At 39.7% G+C, this 26,431-nt stretch overlaps 1 protein-coding gene across 1 annotated transcript in view; it reads left to right on the top strand.

The window, feature by feature from the left end:
* Positions 1-249: 249 nt before the first annotated feature.
* Positions 250-26,431, top strand: part of LOC110933649 — a 40,281-nt gene continuing 14,099 nt past the window's right edge. The window contains exon 1 of the mRNA XM_022176861.1: positions 250-729. Within this exon, the coding sequence (XP_022032553.1) occupies positions 250-729 (480 nt within the window). The remainder of the gene's footprint in view (positions 730-26,431) is intronic.

Raw genomic sequence — 26,431 nt, 5'->3', positions numbered from 1 at the left:
TCAGGCCCACAATCATTTGTGTTCTTCGTGGGCTTGAAAATATATTTCACAAAATACATTTACGTAGGCCTCGTCAGGTTACATATTTTTCGTGGTCTTGCATTTTTCGTGGAATCTTATTTTTCACAAAAGGTTAAAAGTTAGTTTATAAGTTGGTATCTACAATTCATCATGAGTACACACCTTTGGGGGTCAAGCATTTTAGGATCTCAATCATCAAATGATCCTTCTCATCAAAGTACACCGAAAATGACAACAGATATGTATGGTCGTTGGATACTGGATCCTAATGCTGATATGTATACGAGTAAAGGTTCAGGTTCAGTTCCTTCAAGGGCTCAGTCTCCCACACCCCCATCCTCATCAACTCCATCCCTAGTGAGTTTAATTGCGACAATTTCTTATAAGCAAAAGGGTTCAGTACCACCTTCAAAAATCAATATTTGGGATAAATCTACTGTCGATTGTGATCCGACAGTTCAATTGGAGAACAGTGGTCAAACAAAAACTGCATTTTATGCCAAAATTGTCAAGGATGCCAGCAATGGTGAATCCTCGGGAAATGATGACAGTTCTGAACATGATGGTAGCTCAGTTGAAGATGTTACAAGCTTAGTTGAAGATGGTACAAGTTCAAGTTCAAGCAAGGATGGATCGGAATATGAATTAACAAGGGAGGCTGTTGATTCTGAGGCAAATGAGTCAATATCTGAGAGTGAATCCAGTCAGGTATGTGTCGATGAACCAAGTTCGGATAGGTGTGATAGATGTGTTAGTTTAGGTGATATTTGTCGGACTTGTAAAGAAAATATGATGATTTTCAAAGCAAGTATGACGTGACATATATCCACAATCAAAAGTTGATAGTGGATCTTTTGAAATGCAAAGAGGCTAACATGTTTTATGAAAACCATGAAAAGGAGTTTAAAACAGTGATTGAAAATTTAAGAAAAGATAAAACCAAGCTAACAAAAATGGTTTCAAGAAAAAAAACTGACATAAACTGTTATATCCATCGTTTCGAGGTCATGCAAAAGAGTTAGCCTGTGTAAAGTGTGAAAGTGAGGCGATCCAACTTAAGCTAAATAGTTATTTAAACTCTAGTTATGTGTTGGATCACATCATCGATGTTCAGAAAGAGAAGAAGGATGTCACGTGCATTGGATATAAAAAAATGTCCACCACCTGTTAGACACAATTATGATGCAATGCCTGATGAGAAGAATAGAACTGATTTTGAGCAATCTGTTCCTTTAGACATTGAAGAATTTGCAACTGGACTTGGATACAAAAAGGAAGTATCATCAGATTCGGATGTGTCAGCAGATACAGATGTATCAACTACTGAACAAAATCAGGATCCTCCAGTCATTGTTGAGGATGCTGATTCTGCAGATGATGAATCCGATGATACTAACTCAGCACAGTCTGATGCGGTAATCAAAGAAGAGGACATACCTCTTGAGAATCATATTCTATGTGATCCTCCGGCAAAACCTACTAAGACTGTTCTGATTGAGTCCACGTCTGCGCAAGAGTCTGATAGTTGTGAAAACGTGAATTTGCTTTACACGTTGATTGGATCTGATAAAATATATTCAGACAAGGATTTCCCAATCAAGAATGTCAATCAATCCTTGATTGATAAAGTTTTTAAAGATTCTACCAGTAAGTTTTTGGGAAAGTCGAGCCTAGGAGTTGTAGTAACTCAGTGTGCTCCTATCCCAAAATCCGAAGTTAGAAAGAAATATGGGAATCAAAAATTGCAACCACAACACAATCAACGAAAGCAAGGTCACGTTCACCAAGGAATGGGAAAAGGCAAACAAAGCCAAAACAAGAAGAAGGTTCAGAAGGTGAACTTCGTGAAATCCCGAGGGATGGATAAAATTGAATCTTTTGAAAACAAACCCAACACAGATTTTGTTATGCAAAAGAAAATTTTGAAAAGAAACAGTCAGAACAACTACACACAACACACAAACTGTTGTGATATAGGACCAAGTACCTCAAGATCACGAAGTTCATCATCAAGCTCTTATAGTTATGATATTCCGAGGTTTGTTGAGCGGAGATCATGTTTTGAATGCGGAGAGTACAGGCACATTGTCAGAAATTGTCCATATCTCACCAAGGGAAAGGCAAAGGTTGATGCCCCCCGTGGTAACTGTCACCATAAAAGATCTGTTTCACCAAACAGGACCCTCGTCTTGTTAAACAACGGGAAATGAAACAGAAAAAGAAACAAAGAAAAGAAATTGAAAGTGTTTTAAAACCAGAGGTTATCCAAACACAGACTGTTAAGTTAGAAGTTAAAAATAAAAAACAAAAACAGATTTGGAAACCAAAACCAGTAAGTGTTTCAGGGGGAGCTACATCAAATCCGAATCATCGGGAAATGGATGTCACAATTCTCGATGATGACGGACGACCCAAGTCTGTGAAGTCTTAGGTCCCCATCTCCAACTAATCTTTGAATGAGTTTGCAGGATGTTCCAGGAGAAACTATTGATAGTCTTAGGATTGTTGATAGTGGAGCGTCCATACACAAGATCGGCGACATAAGGCTCCGAAACGTTGTTGTATCCAAGGAGAATATTGTTGCCTTTGATCGAGAGAAAAAAAAAGACAAAAATTCCGATGAAGGAATGATGGTGAAAGAATGTGGTTGGATGAAGTTGAAAAATTCGACAAGATGAAATATGTGCCAAAATTTGGTTGTTATGGTTTTTGATCGGGTCGACATGAAAGATTTCAATGAAAAGTACGCACGTGCAGCACGTCTGAAGCCTTTTTGAAGATTCATGGATTTTTCTTGCCCAAGAAGTTCAAAGTCCACAAGATGAAAATGTATGGTACTTTTCTCCATGGTGTGATTGAAGAAAATGTGTTTTTTGATCAAACCACACCGGGTGTGCGGATGCCTTGGCGTGGCTTGAACAACCACACACTACTTCTAAAGGATAAAAACGAAAGACCTTTGCTGGTGCAAAAACATGTGGAATACATCATGCATGGACCATCCAATGAGGATGTGTACAAGCTTTCCCACATGCTCCATTTGCCACTTACCAGCCGGACCCGAAGGTTTATCATCTTGTTGCTGTAAAGAGAATTCTCAGTTCATCGAAGTAGCTGCAAAATCGACCTTGAAATCCACACCGGGTGGATATCCAGTTTGGGAGAGCACTCAGATTCCTGGCGATGCACGCAGAAATTGCAGGATTACGGTTTTAAATTTCTAATCTCTCCTATCTTTGTCGATATTTAAGCTGTTTTGCGAATTACTAACATCTCGTACAGCACTCCTTGGCCAGACACATTGATCTCGAATATCACCTCACACGTGATTGTTTCAATGTGAAACTCGTCAATGTTGTTTTGGTGCACACCGATTACCGACATGCCAAATGATTTTTCCAAAATTCGATAAATCAATTCTGATTAAAATTAATTTTGGTAAACGACATTAAGGTAAAACATGAGTAAAACCGACATCGGAAAATCGTTTTTGTAAATATCTTTGTGTTTTTAATTTCTCATAGTTTTTTCATTTTAGGGGGAGTAAATCCAAAATTTAAAAAAAAAAAAATTCAAAAACATCGAAAAATCTCAAAAACACAAAAACAATAGAAAAACAAAAATGAGTTTCCTGGCAAGCAAAAGAGAAAATGATAGTACATTAGTGGTCTGTCAAACCTCTTTAAATCTTAAATGAAAAATGATAAGTAACTCTATACAAGATGTATCGGTAGGCTCACAATCATTTTAAAGTGTGCAGGGTGATATAAACTTAAATCGACTGAAGACTGTGTGGGAACTGTGACATCTGTGCTTGTGTAATCATTTTACAGACTCTGAACAATCCAATATTAATAAAACAATGTGTTTTGATCCCAATGTTGGTTATTTATGTTTGATTTTATGATCATGTTGGTTTTCGATTGATTTTAAACTCTACATCGCTTTCTGGGAAGTTATACGCGAACTGGTGCGTAAATGCAATCAGTTTAACGCAACAAACACTCCGGAATAGTAACATAAGCTTAACATACCTTATATAAACTTTACATAACTTAGAAATAAGTTTTGAAGGGTTTGGTATGGCAAAAACAAGTTTATTCGCTCACAGGGACTATTTACGTCAACTTGCAAAAGTCTGCCTTTTCGTAAGGCGACGTACAGTCCGGAACTTGGTCATAAGCAAAACATACCATATATAACCTAAACATGGCTTAGAAATAAGCGTTGATAGGTTCGGTGTGCGAAAACATGCTTATATGATCTTACAGGGGCTAAAAGTGTCAAAAACGGCGCAAGTTTGCATTTTCGCGCATATCTTACGTTTTGACCACATCTGGACATCCAAAATTTTTATACACACTAAAATATTTTTATTTTAATGATCGGCATGCAAAAATACCATTCATCGCTTAATTCAGATAGTTTTCGCGTCCGTTTGAGTTTCGTCGTAATTTAACAAATAACGTGACCGTACAACCAAACGAGCCAACATCCAAGAGTTATCCAAGCATATTTTGAGTCCTCTAAACTTTAATGACGTTGTAGAGCCTTGAAAATGGCTTAACGGGGGTCAAAAGGGGCTAAAATGAGCTTAAACCTAGTGCAGGGACCTGAACTGTAATTATTGGAAACTATTGCTGATCTGGGAGGGCCAGGCGGGCCGCGTAGCCTCCCCCTATTCTTACGCGGGTCGTGTAAGACTGCCCAGCGACAAAAAATGATTTTTAGCAAACTGTTTGATCTTTGGGGGTTGTTTATGCAAATTTCTTGGTGTGATGAGCAAGTTACACCTCCCCAAGGCTTTGTACCTGCTTGTGACAATTGTATGGCCATGATTCTTGCTTGGAGATCACACAAACATGTGTCATGATCTTGTGAGTTTGCAACAACTATAAATAGCCTACCAATTCATTTGTAGCAACTCGCACATGATCTAAATTCTCTAAGTTGTTTTATAACTTCATACCTGAGAATTATAAGATCAAGTTCAAGCAAGGACCTTTTGTAAGCCTTCCTTCATTCTTTTATTGCTTTCTAGCTTAAAAAGTCAAACAGTGTTTGACTTTCAGTTTGACCAGTCAATGGTCAACGCAAAGTTCGGTTGAACTTTGTAACGTGATTGTAATCACGATGGTTATAATCCTTAGCGATTATACCTACTGATTACCACGTTAACTAGGCATAGTGACGAGTCAAAGTTTCGATCAAAATGCGTTTTAGCATGCATTTTGCCACGGAACTACTTTTAGGTATCAAAACACTTTGTTTTGATACCAAATCAGTTTTCTAAGTAGGATAAACATGTTTTGACATGTTTAACTCGTCACTATTAGTTTAGTGCTTGTTAAGGGTCATAAGTTAAGCGGTCTAAACAATCGCTTACACTTTCGAACCCGACCCATTTGGTCGATCATTAGGATCCGACCAAGCTTGTTTAGTGATCATAGTTGCAAAGGGAATAACCTCTGAGGTTATACCTTATGATCACATAGGATTGGTTAGTCATTTGCTAGTTAGCTTGTATGCCCATAGGAAATGACCAAAATGCCCTTTAGAAGCATAAATCCGTATTTTACCTATGTGAACATATTTTTGACATATAATCTGATTTAGTAACATGTTTAGGCATAATTGGGCATGTAAGACTTGACATAGCACATAGTTAACCATCCGAACATAGTTTTACGCAAACGACGCATTATAGTAGCATATACTACCGTAATGGGTCGAAACGGGTCAAAAGCACTTAGGTAGACTTTCAAATCAGAATGTTGGGACTATTAAATCATACCATATGAGTTCAAATACTCATTTGATTTATAGAACCTCATTCTATCCTATCTCCTGATTTACGATCCGATTATTAACATAGTTACCTATATCAGGTGCCGGTTGATTCGTGATCCTTGAAGCCTTATTTGGTCTTATTCTCAAGACTATTAGGCAATCCCAAGTGAGTACATAGTTCCCCTCTTTTACCGTTTTCAAATACTTTGGGGTGATACACATGTACATACGTGTTACTTCCGTGCATTTCATGCTTTTATGACATAAACATGCTAGTTTCACCTAGTACATGTTTTCAATTATGTTTTCAATTATGTTTTGCTATATATGTTAAGCATGCTAGCACATTGATTTATTACACATTTGTTGCATATGTTTACTTAGCATATGTACACATTGTTTTACGTGACATTTCTGCTATGTATGTTTACTAAGCATGCTAGCACATTGTTTTACATGAACATTTCTACTAGGCATGTTTACTTAGCATTCCTAGTACATGGTTTTCACATGCTACATTGACTATGACATTTGGTGTGTTTAATCGTGACAATGATACATTCATTAACAATGATCACGCCGCTCGGTAGTATGTAATGGTACCATAGGAATTGATAACTCCCGTTTTCGACTTACTAGGTTTGTTTGGAAGTTGGGAATGACAGAATCCGATATACATAACTTAGATAAACCTTTAATTGGTTTAAGGGTTTGTCGCCACAGTCGCAAGGCTTGAATATATGCGATTAACATTACTGCATAAATGTTTGTAATCATAAAGCATTGTTTTCTGCAAAACATGACATTTGATTTAAACTTAGGTTTATTCAAAAACCTTGTTTTGTACATTTTTCCTATGGTTGAGTAATTACTTGTTATTCACCATACATGACATTTGTTTCACATTGACATCATCACATAGTTTAAGTAGGTACTTGCTACTTGCTATGCATTTCATTTGGTTATACATGATACATGTTACACATGACATTGAACATGGTTTATTCATAAACATTTTTTTACATTGAACAAGAAATTTTGGTTGGTTATTGATAAGTGACTTATGTAACGAGGCTATGTGTTATATGATAAACGCATGGTGGATACGCCGCTGGTACTTCCTATATATAAGTGCTTTTATCGTGTTATACATTGTTGTGTTACCTAAACCACTTGGGCAAGACATGAAACATTTTATACAAGAACATGACATTGTTTTACAAATTACGTATTTTATACAAATTCACTTTTTCTTGGTTATTCATTTAACCATGCATTATCCTTTCATTATCATTTGATTTTCATATCGATTTTCATAGGATTTCATAAAGGAAAACATTTTACAAGGTCCATGACTATATTTTTGTTAAACACTTCTTTTAAACTACAAGTCATGAACCCTGCATAATCAAAACCTATGTATCTCACAGGCATTTTTAATGCTGACATACCTATTTTTACATGTTTTTTCAGGTGCTAATGCATGATGATGTTTGTAGTTCACTTAGGCGGACTCGGGCCTTAGTGACTTAAAAGACTGTTAATTATGTTATTTTATTTTGAACTCAAAAGAAAATGTAAACTTTAATCATAATAATACATAACTTTAATTACCATGATTGTTGAAACAATAATTCTGTCGCATCACTCCCCGACGTTTCCGCCGCGGCTTGTTGTTTTACACGGTCGGGGTGTGACAGAAGAGTTGGTATCAGAGCCAATAGTTATAGGGAATTAGGTTATTAGTAATGCTTTGACCTAGACTATAACTTTCTAGGACCCTAACACAAGTTTACTTGTGTTTAGATCTTAAAACAATACACGTCACCTATCCTTAGGTGATAACCAAAACATGAACACAATTTCCAAAATGATTTTGAAATCAATCATCTATCCTTAAATGATTTCTTTTGGCCATGTGCCTTCCAAATTTTCAAAATCTCGTCAAAGTTTGGGTCTAAATAATGTGAACACGTGCAAACTGGAAGAGTGAATGCCTGTACCCTGATTTTTTGTCTAAGGCTAGAGTGTTCGTACAAATCCGAAGTATCGGACCAGTCACTCTTACCTGGGAACTCTTGGGGTGTGTGTTCACTTATAGGCGAGCATGTCTTCGGCAATACATTATTATGACTCATTTACTTTGATTTGTCACTGTGTGTTGTTTCTCTGCTTTATGGTAACAAACAAATGACCACCATCCTTGCATTTTGTCGATTTTTATGATATCTCATTTTTCATCACATCATCTCACTCGTTTTCTCTCATGTTTCCTCTTTTAGAATGCCTCCTTGACGTAACGTTCAGCAACCTGATGCCGAACTGGCAGCTATTATAGCACAGTAGATAGCTGTTATGCTACCTGATCTCATAACTCAAATAAACCAAGCCACCAATAACAATAATGCACCTGCTCCGTGCAATTTCAAAAGTTTTTACTCGTCTAAACCGCTCAAGTTCAGTGGTTCTGATGGAGCAACTGGGCTCCTACAGTGGTTTGAGAGTCTTGGGATCACATTTCCCCATGTTCAGTGTCTGAACAATCGTAGGGTCGAGTTTGCTTCAAGTGTATTCCAAAAGAGGGCTCTTACCTGGTGGAATGGAGTAATGAGAGATCAAGGTGCTAATGTTGCTTTCGTCAGACATGGGAGGAACTTAGAGCTCTCATGATGAGAGAATTTTGTCCTCGTCACGAGCAGAGGGCACTCGAAAATGAGTTCCATGACTTGAAGCAAGACAGTGGTGAACACTGGGCTTATACTGACAGATATGAGGAGTTAAGCTTGCTCTATCCTACGATGGTCACGCCTTTGGATAAGGCTATTGAGAAATACATAGACGGTTTGCCAGATCCTGTTCAGGATATTGTCACTGGCAGCAACCCTACTACCGTCCGACAGGCCATTGAGCTCGCTGCTACCCTTACTGAATCGCAGGTCAAAAAGGGTAAACTCCACAGAAAAGGTGACAAGAAGCAGAAACAGTCTGATAGCACCACTGAGAAAAAGGGCAAGAAGGCTGTTGAGTCTTCAAAGAAATCAAGGAAGCGTAAGGCTTCCAAGAACTTCACTGTCACTGCTCAGTCAAACTAGGCTGCTCCTAATCAGGCAGAACATAATCAGGCTGCACAACCTACTGCCAAAAGGCAGTATGCGGGAAATGCACCTTTGTGCAACAGATGTAATAGCCACCACCAGCCACAATTGCAATGTCGCATCTGCACAAATTGTGGCAAATCTGGTCATCTTGCGAAAACTGTCACACCTCGACCACGTAAAACAACAAGACGTGGCGGAAACGTCGGGGAGTGTTGTAACAGAATAATTGTTTCACAACCATGGAATAAATAATTTTGTTTTATTTAATAAATGAACTTATTGTTTAATACAATCAGATAAGTACAACTATTATCTTTCAAGTTTTAAAGTCGCTAAGGCACGAGTCCATCCTAAGTGTAGCATATATCATCAATCATCACAGAGCAGTACCTGAAACATGTGTAAAAAAAGGTACGTTAGCATAAGAATGCCTGTGAGATACATAGGTTTTATTGATTTTAGGATTTATGACTTATAAGTTTAAAGAAAAATGTTTTAAGAAAAGTAGTCATGATCCTTGAAAAAGGTTTTCTTTTATAAATCATACTAAAATTTATAAGAAATCAGATGATATAAAATAATAATACATAGGTAAATAAATAACTAAGTAAAATGAGTTTGTATAAAATATATTGTTTGAAAAGCAATATTTTGATAAAAAGGTTTATAGTACATATAAAAATATACTTTGGTTTTAAGAAAGTCGAATAAGTAATATATTAAAATATATTTTAGTTCCAAAATCGTTAACCCAAGTGTACTAAATTACGCCACGGTATGTAATGTGATGAAAAAACGTATATATAAGAAGTACCAGCGGCGTATCTACCATGTTTTCATCATATTACACCCGTCCCGTTATCTAAACACTAACCAAAACCCAATTGTAAAACAAATAGTATATTAAATATACTTTAGTTGTTAAAAATAATAATTTTCAGTAGTATATTAAAAGTATACTTTGGATTTATAAATAACATATTAAACTATGTTTTGGTTTGAAAATAACATATTAAAACTATGCTTTGGATTATGAAAATAACATATCAAACTATGTTTTAATGATTAACAAAATAAATGTTGGTTTTCGTACAATATCCCATATGAGAGCATATCAAACTATACTTTTGAGAGTATAACTTAATATACAAAAATAATGTGATTTAAGAATCCATTCAGACCTAATGCATCAAAATACACCTTTGAGACTATAGAAATACCACAAAGACAATCCCTATTTGGATGGAGCAACAAATTGGTTTCAGACATTCCATGACAACATGAATGGGGTGTCAAATCCTATAGCGCTATATCATACTACCAACCGGTCTGGTGAACAAAAATAAGTACTATTCCAACAATTTATTTTATAATCTTTGAAAAATCAGTGTTTAGGACATAAATAATCATTCAGTTTGTCAAAAGATAAATACTAACATGTATAATCAATTATACTTTGAAATCATGAAAATAACAGGTAGGTACACATGTTTCACCCCAAAACAGTTGAAAACAGTAAAAGAGGGGACTATGTACTCACTTGAGAGTGCTTAGAAGTCTTGAACAACTACCAAGCAAGCTAGAGGAGCACGAAATCAAACGGCACCTAATATTGATAACTACATAAATAAACTGGACCTAAATCGGGAGATTGGATAGTATGAGGTCTCGTGAACCAAATGAGCGTGGGAACTCATATGATATGGTCTAACAAGGCCTACGTACTAAAATGAAACCTATCCTAAGTGCTTTCGACCCATTATGATCCATTAAGGTAGCTTACGCTACTTTAACGCGTCGCGCGCGCAATGCGTGTTCGAGACGTCTAACTAGCCCTATGACAAGTATTATATGCCAAAATATGTTTAAATATGTTACATGATCAGTTATGTGACAAAAATTTAGGTTACATATGCTTAATTACCAATTATGTATGAAAAGGGCATTTTGGTAATTTACCTAAGGCATATAATATAAACTACCTATCATACAACTACTTAAACTAGGTGACCATAAGGTATAACCTCGGAAGGTTATTCCCTATGCAACTATGGTCACTAAACATGTTTGGTCGGATCCTAATGATTGACCAAACGGGTCGTGTTCGAAAGTCTAAGCGGGTGTTTAGTCCGCTTGACTTACGACTCTACACAAGCACTAAACTAAAAGTGACGAGCTAAACATGTCGAAACATGTTTAACAAAGTTAGAAAACAGGTTTGGTACTAAAACAAATGGTTTTAATACCCTAGAGTAGTTTGGTTACAAAATACGCGAGAAAACGCATTTTGGCCGAAACCACGACTTATCACTGAGCCTAGATAACGTGGAAATCAATAGGTATAGTCACTATGGACTATAACCATCGTGATTACGCTCACGTTATGAAGTTCAAACGAACTTCACATTGACCATAAACTGGTCAATGCAGAAAGTCAAACGCAGTTTCACTTTAACGCTAAAATGAATGAAAAACGCGAAAGAATACTTACAGAAGGTCCCCGCAAGATTTGATTCCGATTCTCTCTCAGGTAGGAAGCATAAACTTCCACTTAGAGAGCTTGAATCAGATCAAATGTGAGGTGGGGAAATGAAATGGTGGGGGTATTTATAGGAAATCTAGAACCGTTAGGATCGTTTATCGGGAAACGAGCTTCGATCCTAGCCCTCCATGTGTGCCCCTTGTTTTGTAATACCATTAGAGCCCCTAGAATGAGCCGATGGGTTCAAAAATACCATTTGCAAGAGGTAAAACCAGGTGCAACAGCTGTTAACAGGATGTAAATTGATTTTTGCATATCTGACATGCTCTCGCGCCCCGCGTAAGATTCTATGGGGGCTTACGCGGGCCGCCTGAGGTCCCTGATCTGCACATAAGTTTCAGAAATTGCAGTTTTGGTCCCTGCATGCTTTTAAGCTTCATTTTGACCCATTTAAGGCCCGTTAAGCCATTTTCAAGGCTCTACATTGATGCCCAAGTATAGGGGACATGAAACATGCTCAAAAATATGTCGGATGTCGGTTCGTTTGGTCGTATGATTGCGTTGTTCGGTTAATTACGACGGATGTCGTAACGAACGCAAAATCGATCCAAATTAAGTGAAGAATGGAATTTTATCATGCCAAACACTAAAATAAAATATTTTAATGCTTACATAAATTTTTGGATGTCCGGATATATTCAGAACGTAAGATATGCGCCAAAATGCAAACTTGTGCACTTTTTGACGCTTTTAGTCCCTATTGATCAATAAAGTTTATTTTAGCATACCGAACCCCTCAAAGCCTATTTCTAAGCTATGTAAAGGATATTTTGGGTATGTTTAACTTATGATCAAGTTCCGGAGTGTTCGTTACTATACAAATCGGTATACTTTTGCAGTTTGACACAATTAGTCCCTGCGATCAAACAAACTTGATTTCAACATACCAAACCATTCAAAATTTATTTCTAAGTTATGTGAAGGTTATTTAAGGTATGTTAAGCCTATTTCACTATTCCAGAGTGTTCGTTGCATTAAAATGGTTATATTTACGCATCAGTGCGCGTATAACCTTCCAGAAAGCGATTTAAGGCTTGAAATCGAACAAGAATTGATATGTGCAAACGATACACATATTTTTACAAATCCCAAGTATGAAATACAATATTTCATTGGTTTGGAATTTGTTTGATGGTTGAAGTGACACAGGTGTCACAAACACCTGTTGTTTTGTGTCCTTAGCATTTGAGCCTTTGCTTTCGATGACTAGAACAAAACTAGGAAAGCCCTTAACATTAGAAGTAGCTAGTGGTGAACCTGTTGTACTCGACCCGGTTCTTCGAAATTGCCAGCTGAATCTCAATAATCATCTTTTCCCTATTGACCTCACACCGATGCAACTCGGGAGCTTCGATGTAATAGTAGGAATGGATTGGTTATCGAAGTACCATGCTGAGGTGGTATGTTTTGAGAAGTTGGTTCCTATACCGCTATCGACTGGTGAGATGTTAGAAGTTCGTGGGGAGAAACCCGTCTGTGGTCTTAAACTCATGTCTTTTACACAAGCCCACAAATACCTACGAAAGAAATATGTTGCTTTCTTGGCACATGTCGTAGAGGAAAAAGGCAAAGGAAAGACTATCCAATATATCCCTGTTGTTCGGGATTATCCTGAGGTATTTCCTGAAGAATTACCTGGTTTACCCCCTGTACGCCAAGTTGAGTTCCGCATCGATCTTGTGCCTGGCGCAAATCCTATTGCTAAATCACCTTATCGTCTTGCACCGTCTGAGATGCAAGAGTTATCTAAGCAGCTTCAGGAGCTATCTGACAAAGGATTCATCCGTCCGAGCTTTTCCCCTTGGGGCGCTCCTGTCCTGTTTGTGAAAAAGAAAGATGGATCTTTCAGAATGTGTATCGATTACCGTGAGCTTAATAAGCTTACCATCAAGAATCGATATCCCCTACCTCGCATTGATGATCTCTTTGATCAGCTACAGGGTGCTACTTGCTTTTCAAAGATTGATATGTGTTCTGGGTATCATCAACTTCGAGTTCTCGAAGAAGATATTCCCAAGACAGCTTTTCGTACACGCTATGGTCATTATTAGTTCACTGTTATTTGGACAAGTTCATCATTGTTTTCATTGATGACATTCTGATCTATTCTAAGAGTCGAGCAGATCATGAGCAACATCTTCGTCATACAATGGAGCTTCTAAAGAAAGAACAACTTTTCGCCAAATTCTCCAAGTGCGAATTCTGGCATAAGGAAGTTCAATTTTTGGGGCACATCGTCAACGAACAAGGTATACATGTAGATCCACCAAAATCAGTGCGATTAAGGATTGGGATACTCCTACTACTCCTACCGAGGTTCGTTCATTTCATGGTCTAACGGGTTACAACCGACGTTTCATTGAAAATTTCTCCAAGATTGCGGTTCGTCTCACTGCTTTAACTCAGAAGAATAAACCTTTTGAGTGGGGATCCAAACAGGAAGAAGGTTTCCAGACCTTGAAGCAGAAACTCTACGATGCACCTATTCAATCTTTGCCCGAGGGTAATGACGATTTTGTTGTGTATTGTGATGCATCAAATTTAGGCCTTGGCTACGTTCTTATGCAAAGAAACAAAGTCATAGATTATGCTTCAAGACAGCTGAAAGTGCACGAGAAAAACTACACCACTCATGATCTTGAATTGGGTGCAGTAGTCTTTGCTCTCAAAATCTGGAGACACTACCTTTACGGTACAAAGTGTGTAGTGTTTACTGACCACAAGAGTCTCCAGCATATTTTCAATCAGAAAGAACTTAAAATGAGGCAATGACGTTGGGTTGAACTTCTAAACGACTACGATTGCGAAATTTACTACCATCCTGGTAAGGCGAATGTCGTGGCTGACGCATTATGTCGTAAGGAACATGTCAAGCTTCACTGTGTTAAGGTTCGATCTGACATTCAAACCCACATAATTCAGGCTCAACATACTTGTGTTACACAAGACTTGATGGGTAAAGAGTTACCGTTTCATACTAAGCCTGAGCTTGAACTGAAAGACTTTTGTCACACCCCCAAAATCCACCTGCGGAGTATCACCGCTTGGGAGCGTGACTGACCAGGATCAAGCCACCAATCATATAGAACAACGTATATAGTAAAAGTAAATGTCATTAAACCAAACCAATCCATATGAAAGGTGTTCAAAACATAAGTATAAATTCAACGTTTAGCGGAAGCGTATGAGTAAAAGCCCATCATAAATAAAGTATGTAATGTCATAATGTTTAAATCAAGCATTCACGATCCTTGTCCACAACGATCGCGCCTCCCAGTGCAAGCTCCATGTATACCTAACGACCTGCAAGGCATGTAACAGAGAGTCAACAACTAGTTGAGCGAGTTCACAGTAAGTAAGTTCGTAATAGTAAGTCTGTTTCGTAACATGTGGCTTTACTGGGCCGATAGTAAGTTCTATTGGTGGGGGCTTCCCATAGTTGTATATACACTAGACTATTTGTAACCATAAGTGTTCTTCTTACCGAGAACAGTAGTACGTACAAAGTTTACGTAGGTTTTACGTAAGTGTCCTTCACAACCGAGGACAGGGGTACGCGGGGGTTTACGTAGGTTTTACGTAAGTGCCTGACACAACCGAGGCAGTAGTGAGTATAAGTTCACGTAGGTTTTACGTGAGTGTCCTTCGCAACCTGAGGACAGTGATGAGTACAAGTATACGTAGGTTTTACGTATGTGTCCTGTGCATCCGAGGACGATGGTAGATAGTCTAGTAACAGTGTAAGTACAGGTATCTATTCAACCTCATTCATTCAATCCCATTCCCAAACCCCGGGAATCCCATGCCTTGTTAAGAGTGTGAACTCACCTTGGTTTGCTCGGTATGCTATACTATGCGCTCACGAGAAATCAGTCAAGTCCTATTGTGTTCATGCATACGAAATCAGTTTTATTCACAATGTCTCCGTATCATTAAAAGTCATAGAGTGTAATGTGTAATCAATCAGAAATCATCACATAGTATATAAAAGTTATACAAAACCATTCAGAACTCATAATTCCCATGCGCGACTCATATCAAAGCTTAAACATCCAATTCGGATTACACAAAACATCCCACACTATTAACAGTCATATTGTATTAGTGAATTATAACATTCTTCATCAAAAATTGTGTACACATGCTACCCTATAAACAAACTCAGACAAGAAATCAGCCACAAAGAATTCGGACCACACAACTACAAACTCGGACCATGCTTAACCCCCTTACAAGATTCTGACAAGTATCAAACATAGAAACTCGGACAAGCTTCAAGCCAAAACTCGGACAATATGCATGACTTAAGACCTCGGACCATGTTTCCCCCCTACAAAAACTCGGACAAGGGCTTTCCCTTGTCAAAAACTCGGACCTCTACATATCATAAGCTCGGACCCCCTTATTTTATTAAAAAGTCGGACATAGGGTCCTTGTTACAAAAGTCGGACCTAGTGTCCATGTTACAAAAGTCGGACATGCTTTCCATCATCAAAATTTCGGAAAAGGCTTCCCTTGTCAAAAATTCGGACTTATATATATATATCAACATAAGGTCGGACTTATACCATCATTAAAAGTTCGGACCCTTTGTGCTACATGAAAGTCGGACCTCTTAGGTTAAATGAAAGTCGGAATTTATGTTTTATATACAATAGTCGGACAACATGAATCACAAACAAAAGTCGGACTAGGGTAACTCAGAGTTATCAATCAAGCGTGAATTCCAAAACCAGTTTAAGAATCAATGGAACAGTTACACATACGATCAAGAAACCCTAGTTTCATATATTCACAGTGCAGTAATCAAATTAACCATCAACAGTTCTAACATATCATGCATCTTAATCATCAGGCAAATGAATACACAACAATCATAACCTTTTCACAATAATCAGAATCAATCATTAAACACAGAACTATTGTATGTAGAACTAGGGTTTTTGCATGAATCAAACAATCAATGATTAACAACATATTTTACGTAAAACACACCCATCACAATATAATTTACAGTTTCATCACCAAGTTCATGTATTTGTCAAATCTTTCGTAAATAACACATAACCATGCACAATCACAATATACTTTATCGAACCAAAACGTATACAGTTACAAAGCAAACCAATTGTGCAAGTAAACAACTAAACAAACAGTTAACGTGCAATAAGTGCGAAAGTGGAATCTCGGAAACTCGAGTTGTCACATTATCCCCAACTTGAAAGAAATTTCGTCCCGAAATTTAGCATGCGGTTACTGAGGAAGCTAGGTAAGTTGTATCGTTTACTGGTTTTCCTGAGGAATCTCGGAAACACAAGTTTTCCTGGGGTGTCACATCATCCCCCCGTTGATTTGGAATTTCTTCCCGAAATTCTGCAGTAGTAGCTTCAGCCTCAGTAGTGGTTGCACGGTTTTCGAATAACTGTGGATACTTGAGTTCCATTTGATCTTCTCGTTCCCAGGTGTACTCTGGGCCACGACGGGAGTTCCAACGAACTCGTACAAGAGGTATTCTGGTGTTCTTGAGGACCTTAACATCCCAGTCCGTGATTTCTACTGGTTCCTCGACGAACTGCAACCGCTCGTCGATAGTGAGCTCCTTCAAAGGAACTATGAGGGTCTCATCTGACAGACACTTCTTCAGATTCGACACGTGGAATACGTTGTGAACTGCACCGAGTTCAGCTGGTAGCTTTAGTCTGTAGGCTACTTTGCTTATTCTTTCAATGATCTCGAACGGTCCAACGTACCGTGGATTGAGCTTGCCCCGTTTACCAAAACGAACCACACCCTTCCAGGGTGAGACTTTGAGTAGCACTCGATCCCCAACTTGGAACTCGAGTGGCTTCCTGCGCTTATCAGCGTAGCTTTTCTGACGGTCGCGAGCTGCCGCCATGCGTTGTCGTATCTGTGCAATTCGTTCAGTAGCATCAACTACCATTTCTGGACCTGTGATCTGACTATCCCCCACCTCTGCCCAGCAGAGAGGTGACCGGCATTTACGTCCGTACAATGCCTCAAATGGAGCGGCTTGAATACTGGTGTGGTAACTGTTATTGTACGAAAACTCCACTAACGGAAGATGTTTTTCCCAGCTGTTGCCGAAATCGATAACACACGCCCGAAGCATGTCTTCTAAGGTTTGAATCGTGCGCTCAGACTGCCCATCCGTCTGAGGGTGATAAGTTGTGCTCATGTCTAATCGAGAGCCGAACGCTTTGTGCATTACTTGCCACAGTTCTGAAGTGAATCATGCATCCCGATCTGAAATAATAGAGGTTGGCACTCCGTTCCTTGAAACAACTTCTTTCAAGTATATGTCTGCTAAGGTAGACAACTTATACGTTTCTTTGATAGCCAAGAAATGAGCAGACTTTGTGAGTCGATCTACGATCACCCAAATAGTATCATTCCCACGCTGGGATCTAGGCAGGCTAGTAACAAAATCCATGGAAATTTCTTCCCATTTCCACTGTGGTATCTTGGGTTGCTGAAGTAGGCCTGAGGGTTTCTGGTACTCCGTCTTGACCCTTGCACAGGTCAAACACTTGCCGACGTATGTTGCTATGTGGGCCTTCATGCTAGGCCACCAATATGTAGTTCTAAGGTCGTGGTACATTTTATCCGAACCTGGATGTACCGAGTGGCGAGACTTGTGAGCTTCATCCATAACAAGTTCTCGTAAACCGCCATATAGTGGGACCCAAATGCGTCCTGTTACATAGTAGGCACCGTCTTCCTTCTGTTCTAATCATTGCCTTGAGCCACGTAAGGCTTCAGCCCTTACGTTTTCTGGTTTCAATGCTTCTACCTGAGCATCTCGTATCTGTGCAGGAAGACTAGACTGAATAGTGAGCTACGCCTAGGTAGAGTGTCTTTTCGACTGAGAGCGTCAGCCACAACATTGGCTTTGCCTGGATGGTACTTGATAGCGCATTCGTAATCATTCAGCAGCTCGACCCATCGTCGTTGATGCATGTTCAACTCCTTCTGCTTGAAGATATGCTCGAGACTCCTGTGATCGGTGTAAATAGTGCACTTGGTACCGTACAGGTAGTGTCGCCATATCTTAAGCGCGAAAACAACAGCTCCCAGCTCTAAATCGTGCGTCGTGTAGTTTCGTTCATGAACTTTAAGTTGCCGCGAAGCGTAGGCAATGACTTTATCCCTTTGCATCAATACACAACCAAGACCCTGAATCGACGCGTCGCAATAGACCACAAAATCATCCGTTCCCTCTGACAATGAGAGAATAGGTGCGCTGCATAGCCTATCCTTTAGGTATCGAAAAGCCGTTTCTTGTGTATTACCCCAACGATAGGTAACACCTTTCTGTGTCAACAAAGTGAGCGGCTGTGCGATCTTGGAGAAGTCTTTGATGAACCGTCTGCAATAACCCGCCAAACCCAAGAATTGGCGTATTTTCGTTGGTGTACGCGGTGCAGGCCAGTTTCTGATCGAATCTACCTTGGATGGATCGACATGAATCCCATCCTTGTTTACCACGTGGCCTAGAAAGTGGACTTCACGAAGCCAGAAGTCGCATTTTGAAAACTTTGCCTACAGTTGCTCCTTTCGAAGGAGTTCCAAGATAAGTCGTAGATGCTGCTCGTGTTCCTCCTGACTCTTGGAGTAGATCAGAATGTCGTCGATGAAAACAATCACAAAATTGTCTAGATAGGGTTTGCACACCCTGTTCATAAGATCCATGAAAACTGCAGGCGCGTTCGTTAGCCCGAATGGCATGACTAGAAACTCGTAGTGGCCGTAGCGAGTTCTGAATGCTGTCTTGGAGACGTCCTCATCCCGGACTCTCAGCTGATGATATCCTGACCTTAGATCAATCTTGGAGTAGTAGCTCGACCCTTGCAACTGGTCGAATAAGTCGTCAATACGAGGAAGAGGATAGCGGTTCTTCACTGTGACCTTGTTCAGTTCGCGGTAATCAATGCACATCCTGAAAGTGCCATCCTTCTTTTTCACAAATAATACTGGAGCTCCCCAAGGCGAAGAGCTAGGACGAATAAAGCCCTTATCCAAGAGCTCTTGCAGTTGCTTTGACAGTTCTTCCAGTTCAGTTGGAGCTAATCGGTACGGTGCGCGAGCTATAGGTGCTTCTCCTGGAGCTAGTTCAATCTGGAATTCGACCTGGCGATGAGGCGGTAGACCAGGTAAATCTTCAGGAAATACTTGAGGAAATTCGCGTACAACTGGGATATCCTCTATTCTCTTCTCTTTTGTTGATGCATTAGTAACAAGTGCCAAAATGGCAATATGACCCTTTCGCAAACATTTCTGAGCCTTCAGGAAAGAGATGATGCCAACCACAGCACCACTCTTGTCACCTTGAACTTCGAGAGGTTCTTTACCAGAATGGGGGGAATGATCTTCTCCTTACATAGGATCTCTGTTTGCTGCTTGGATAACCAATCCATAACAATGACGATGTCGGAACTACCCAGAACTATAGGAATGAGATCGATGGAGAAAGTCTGACCAGCGAGGATAAGATTACAACCCTGAACTATGTGTGTGGCCTCTAGACTTTTACCGTTAGCTAACTCTACGACATGTTTGGTGTTTAAGGGAGTTGGTGCAAGTTTTAACATTTGGCTAACTTTCAAAGACACATAACTTGTATCCGCACCCGAATCAAACAATACAGTAACATAAAAGTCATCAAGAAGAAACTTACCCATAACTACATTGGGATCATTTCTGGCATCACCCTGCCCCAGCACAAATGCACGACGCCTAGCGCCGTTGTTCCCATCATTGTTGTTTCCCCCATTGTTGTTCACGTTGCCTTGGTTATTGTTGTTGTTGTTGTTCTGGTTTTGGTTCAACTGAGGGCAGTGTCTTTTGAAGTGACCTTCAGCGCCACAATTAAAACATCCCTTGTTGCCCTGTTTCCGATTCTGCGGGGTTTGCTGCTGCTGCTGATTCTGACTCGCAGGCCACGGGCTCCTACAATCCTTGGCCTCATGGCCCATCTTGAGGCACCTCTGACAGCGACCCTTGTTGCATTGGCCACTGTGATGTCTGTTACAGTTGTTACACTTTGGGAGGTTCCCTCGATATCCACCTTGCCTGTGATTGCCCGAAGACTGCTGACTAGGGCTCTGATAGTTGTCAATATTTCGTTGCTGAACTTGGGACTGAACTGAAGCTGAACCTTTGCTGGAATCCCCCTCCCATTTTCTCTTGTTGTCACTGGGGGTAGCAGGAGTAGCAGAAGCGGTAACGGTAGCAGTAGCGCTGACGCGCTTAGGCAGCCTGTCTTGTTCCACTGCCTGATCCGTGAGGCGATGAGCAAGGCGTTGAATAGCCTGGATATTGTCAAGATTAGCCGATGTCACATGGCTCTGAATTTCTGGTGCCAACCCTTTGAGATACAACTCAATACGTCTAATAGGAGGGTCCACCATAGTTGGACACATAACTGCCAACTCGTTTGACCTTTTAGTATAAGCTTCGATTTCCGACCCAGTCATCTTCAAATGAAAGAACTCCACTTCTAACTTGTGGATGTCATCGCGTGTGCAGTATTCCCGTTTAATCAGCTCCTTGAAATCATTCCAGGGAGTGGCGTTAGCAGCTGCCAATCCCAAAAGTTGGACTTGCGCATCCCACCAAGTTAGCGCAATCCCTTCTAAAGTACCAGTGGCGTATTTCACCCTGCGAGCCTCAGGGCATTCACACATCTCAAATACCGACTCGAGCTTTTCGAACCAATGGAGGAGTCCCACTGCTCCCTCCGTGCCACTGAACGTGCTTGGACGACAGTCCATGAAATTCTTGAAAGTGCAAACAGGTTGCTGAGCGGGTTGACCTAGTGTAAGAATAGGGCAAGGTTAAACACAAGAGTTGGTTTAGGAATGTAGGATCTAAAGATCCTAGTATGAGTTACGACTGCAGGGTATACCTCCCGCGTTTGCTGCTACAAGTGCCGCAGCAACTTGTTCGTTGATAAGAGTCTTCAACTGGGCTTGAGTCAAGTTAATACGTCCGACCATTGATCTTCACATCAAAGGCAACATAAGTGAGAAAGGTTCGCGAATAGTGTGATGACAGAAGAGTGTAAGCACACAAGTGTTCTCAAGCAATAACAAATAGTGAGCAATGTAATCTAAGCATACCACGAGCAAAGTTCTATGTAATTCTAGCATGTAGGCAATAAACATAAACCTTATTACCTAGGATGTTGAGTCTTGCACGTGGAGCGAGGCGTCGTTGTGGATCGTTGAGCACTGTACTGGTTATAGTCTGGTTTTAATAAAAAAAAACGTTTTCCCCATATTAAAACCAAGTTCGCTATAACCAATGGCTCTGATACCAATCTGTCACACCCCCAAAATCCACCTGCGGAGTATCATCGCTTGGGAGCGTGACTGACCAGGATCAAGCCACCAATCATATAGAACAACGTATATAGTAAAAGTAAATGTCATTAAACCAAACCAATCCATACGAAAGGTGTTCAAAACATAAGTATAAATTCAACGTTTGGCGGAAGCGTATGAGTAAAAGCCCATCATAAATAAAGTATGTAATGTCATAATGTTTAAATCAAGCATTCACGATCCTTGTCCACAACGACCGCGCCTCCCAGTGCAAGTTCCATGTATATCTAACGACCTGCAAGGCATGTAACAAAGAGTCAACAACTAGTTGAGCGAGTTCACAGTAAGTAAGTTAGTAATAGTAAGTCTGTTTCGTAACATGTGGCTCTACTGGGCAGATAGTATGTTCTATTGGTGGGGGCTTCCCATAGTTGTATATACACAAGACTATTTGTAACCATAAGTGTTCTTACTGAGAACAGTAGTACGTACAAAGTTTACGTAGGTTTTACGTAAGTGTCCTTCACAACCGAGGACAGGGGTACGCGGGGGTTTACGTAGGTTTTACGTAAGTGCCTGACACAACCGAGGCAGTAGTGAGTATAAGTTCGCGTAGGTTTTACGTGAGTGTCCTTCGCAACCTGAGGACAGTGATGAGTACAAGTATACGTAGGTTTTACGTATGTGTCCTGCGCATCCGAGGATGATGGTAGATAGTCTAGTAACAGTGTAAGTACAGGTATCTATTCAACCTCATTCATTCAATCCCATTCCCAAACCCCGGGAATCCCATGCCTTGGTAAGAGTGTGAACTCACCTTGGTTTGCTCGGTATGTTATACTATGCGCTCACGAGAAATCAGTCAAGTCCTATTGTGTTCATGCATACGAAATCAGTTTTATTCACAATGTCTCCGTATCATTAAAAGTCATAGAGTGTAATGTGTAATCAATCAGAAATCATCACATAGTATATAAAAGTTATACAAAACCATTCAGAACTCATAATTCCCATGCGCGACTCATATCAAAGCTTAAACATCCAATTCGAATTACACAAAACATCCAACACTATTAACAGTCATATTGTATTAGTGAATTATAACATTCTTCATCAAAAATTGTGTACACATGCTACCCTATAAACAAACTCAGACATGAAATCAGCCACAAAGAATTCGGACCACACAACTACAAACTCGGACCATGCTTAACCCCCTTACAAGATTCGGACAAGTATCAAACATAGAAACTTGGACAAGCTTCAAGCCAAAACTCGGACAATATGCATGACTTAAGACCTCGGACCATGTTTCCCCCCTACAAAAACTCGGACAAGGGCTTTCCCTTGTCAAAAACTCGGACCTCTACATATCATAAGCTCAGACCCCCTTATTTCATTAAAAAGTCGGACATAGGGTCCTTGTTACAAAAGTCGGACCTAGTGTCCTTGTTACAAAAGTCGGACATGCTTTCCATCATCAAAATTTTGGACAAGGCTTCCCTTGTCAAAAATTCGGACTTATATATATATCAACATAAGGTCGGACTTATACCATCATTAAAAGTTCGGACCCTTTGTGCTACATGAAAGTCGGACCTCTTAGGTTAAATGAAAGTCGGAATTTATGTTTTATATACAATAGTCGGACAACATGAATCACAAACAAAAGTCGGACTAGGGTAACTCGGAGTTATCAATCAAGCGTGAATTCCAAAACCAGTTTAAGAATCAATGGAACAGTTACACATACGATCAAGAAACCCTAGTTTCATATATTCACAGTGCAGTAATCAAATTAACCATCAACAGTTCTAACATATCATGCATCTTAATCATCAGGCAAATGAATACACAACAATCATAACCTTTTCACAATAATCAGAATCAATCATTAAACACAGAACTATTGTATGTAGAACTAGGGTTTTTGCATGAATCAAACAATCAATGATTAACAACATATTTTACATAAAACACACCCATCACAATATAATTTATAGTTTCATCACCAAGTTCATGTATTTGTCAAATCTTTCGTAAATAACACATAACCATGCACAATCACAATATACTTTATCGAACCAAAACGTATACAGTTACAAAGCAAACCAATTGTGCAAGTAAACAACTAAACAAACAGTTAACATGCAATAAGTGCGAAAGTGGAATCCCGGAAACTCGAGTTATCACAACTTTGGGATATTCTATTTCATGGGCCGTTTGTGGGTCCCAAGTATAGACGATCTTCGCACCTTGCTTATGGATGAAGCTCATAAGTCTCGTTATTCTATTCATCCTGGTGCAGACAAGATGTATAAGGATATTCGAACCCAGTATTGGTGGTCGGGTATGAAGAAAGACATTGCCTTATATGTTTCAAAATGCCTTACTTGTCTTAAGGTAAAGGCAGAACACCAACATCCCTCTGGATTATTGGAGCAACCAGAGATTCCGGTTTGGAAATGGGAAAACATTTCTATGGATCTCATTACCAAGTTACCGCGCACTAAAAGAGGTCACGATGCCATTTGGGTAATTGTTGATCATCTAACAAAGTCAGCGCATTTCTTGCCAATCCGTGAGGATCTATCTGCTGACAAGCTTGCCAAGTTATACGTTGATGAGATTGTATCTCAACATGGTGTTCCTTTGAACATTATATCTGATAGAGATGCTCGATTCTAGTCTCGCTTTTGGAGAACCATGCAATCTGCCATGGGGACCCAACTTAATTTGAGCACAGCGTACCATCCGCAAACAGATGGTCAATCTGAGAGAACAATCCAGACACTAGAGGATACGCTTATAGCATGTGTGATTGATTTTGGTGGTAGTTCGGATTCGCATCTACCGTTGATCGAATTCTCCTACAAAAATAGTTATCACTCTAGCATCAATATGGCTCCTTTCGAAGCTTTATACGGTCAAAAATGTCGTTCGCCGGTCTACTGGAATGAGATAGGTGAAGCTCAGCTTACTGGACCTGAACTCATTCTAGAGACTACAGATAAGGTCAAGAAGATTCATGATAACCTTTAGACAGCTAGAAGCCGTCAAAAGAGTTATGCGGATCGACGACGCCAGCCCTTAGAATTTCAAGTCGGTGATCACGTCCTACTCAAGATGTCCCCTTGGAAAGGTGTGATTAGATTTGGAAAGAAAGGAAAACTTGCACCATGCTATGTTGGACCATTCAAGATCGTTGAAAGAATCGGAAAAGTAGCCTACAGACTTGAGCTACCTCCTGAACTTGGAAATGTTCATCCGACTTTCCACGTGTCCAATCTCAAAAACTGTTTAGCCGATGAGAACCTCCACATACCACTTGATGAAATTCGTGTTGATAACACGATGCACTTCGTTGAGAAATCTGTGGAAATCATGGACCGTGAAGTTAAGAAGCTCAAACACAAGCGCATACCTATTGTCAAAGTTTGCTGGGAATCTAAACGTGGCCCAGAGTTTACTTGGGAACGTGAAGATCAGATGAAAGCGAAATATCCGCATCTATTCTCACAAGTTTCCTCTAAATAAATTTCGGGACGAAATTTCCTAAAGTATGGGAGACTGTGACATCTGTGCTTGTGTAATCATTTTACAGACTCTGAACAATCCAATATTAATAAAACAATGTGTTTTGATCCCAATGTTGGTTATTTATGTTTAATTTTATGCTCATGTTGGTTTTTGATTGATTTTAAACTCTACATCGCTTTCTGGGAAGTTATACGCGAACTGGTGCGTAAACGCAATCAGTTTAATGCAAAAAACACGCTGGAATAGTAACATAAGCTTAACATACCTTAAATAACCTTTACATAACTTAGAAATAAGTTTTGAAGGCTTTGGTATGGCAAAAACAAGTTTATTCGCTCACAGGGACTATTTGCGTCAACTTGCAAAAGTCTGCCTTTTCGTAAGGCGACGTACTGTTCGGAACATGATCATAAGCTAAACATACCATATATAACCTAAACATGGCTTAGAAATAAGCTTTGATAGGTTCGGTGTGCGAAAACATGCTTATATGATCTTACAGGGGCTAAAAGTGTCAAAAACGCCGTAAGTTTGCATTTTTGCGCATATCTTACATTCTGACCACATCTGGACATCCAAAATTTTTGTACACACTAAAATATTTTTATTTTAGTGATCGGCATGCAAAAATACCATTCGTCTCTTAATTTGGTTCGTTTTCGCATCCGTTTGAGTTTCGTCGTAATTTAACGAATAACACGACCGTACGACCAAACGAGCCGACATCTGAGAGTTCTCCAAGCATATTTTGAGTCCTCTAAACTTTAATGACCTAGTAGAGCCTTGAAAATGGCTTAACGGGGGTCAAAAGGGGCTGAAATGAGCTTAAACCAAGTGCAGGGACCTGAACTGTAATTATTGGAAACTATTGCTGATTTGGGAGGTTGTCAGACTGCCCAGCGACAGAAAATGATTTTCAGCAAACTGTTTGATCTTTGGGGGTTGTTTATGCAAATTTCTTGGTGTGATGAGCAAGTTAACACCTCCCCAAGGCTTTGTATCTGCTTGTGACAATTGTATGGCCATGATTCTTGCTTGGAGATCACACAAACATGTGTCATGATCTTGTGAGTTTGTAACAACTATAAATAGCCTAC

This window comes from Helianthus annuus, chromosome 4, assembly GCF_002127325.2.
Source record: "Helianthus annuus cultivar XRQ/B chromosome 4, HanXRQr2.0-SUNRISE, whole genome shotgun sequence".
Classification (NCBI taxonomy): Eukaryota; Viridiplantae; Streptophyta; class Magnoliopsida; order Asterales; family Asteraceae; genus Helianthus; species Helianthus annuus.
Note: the sequence above shows the minus strand (reverse complement) of the source record. Positions and strands in the feature narration are given on the sequence as shown.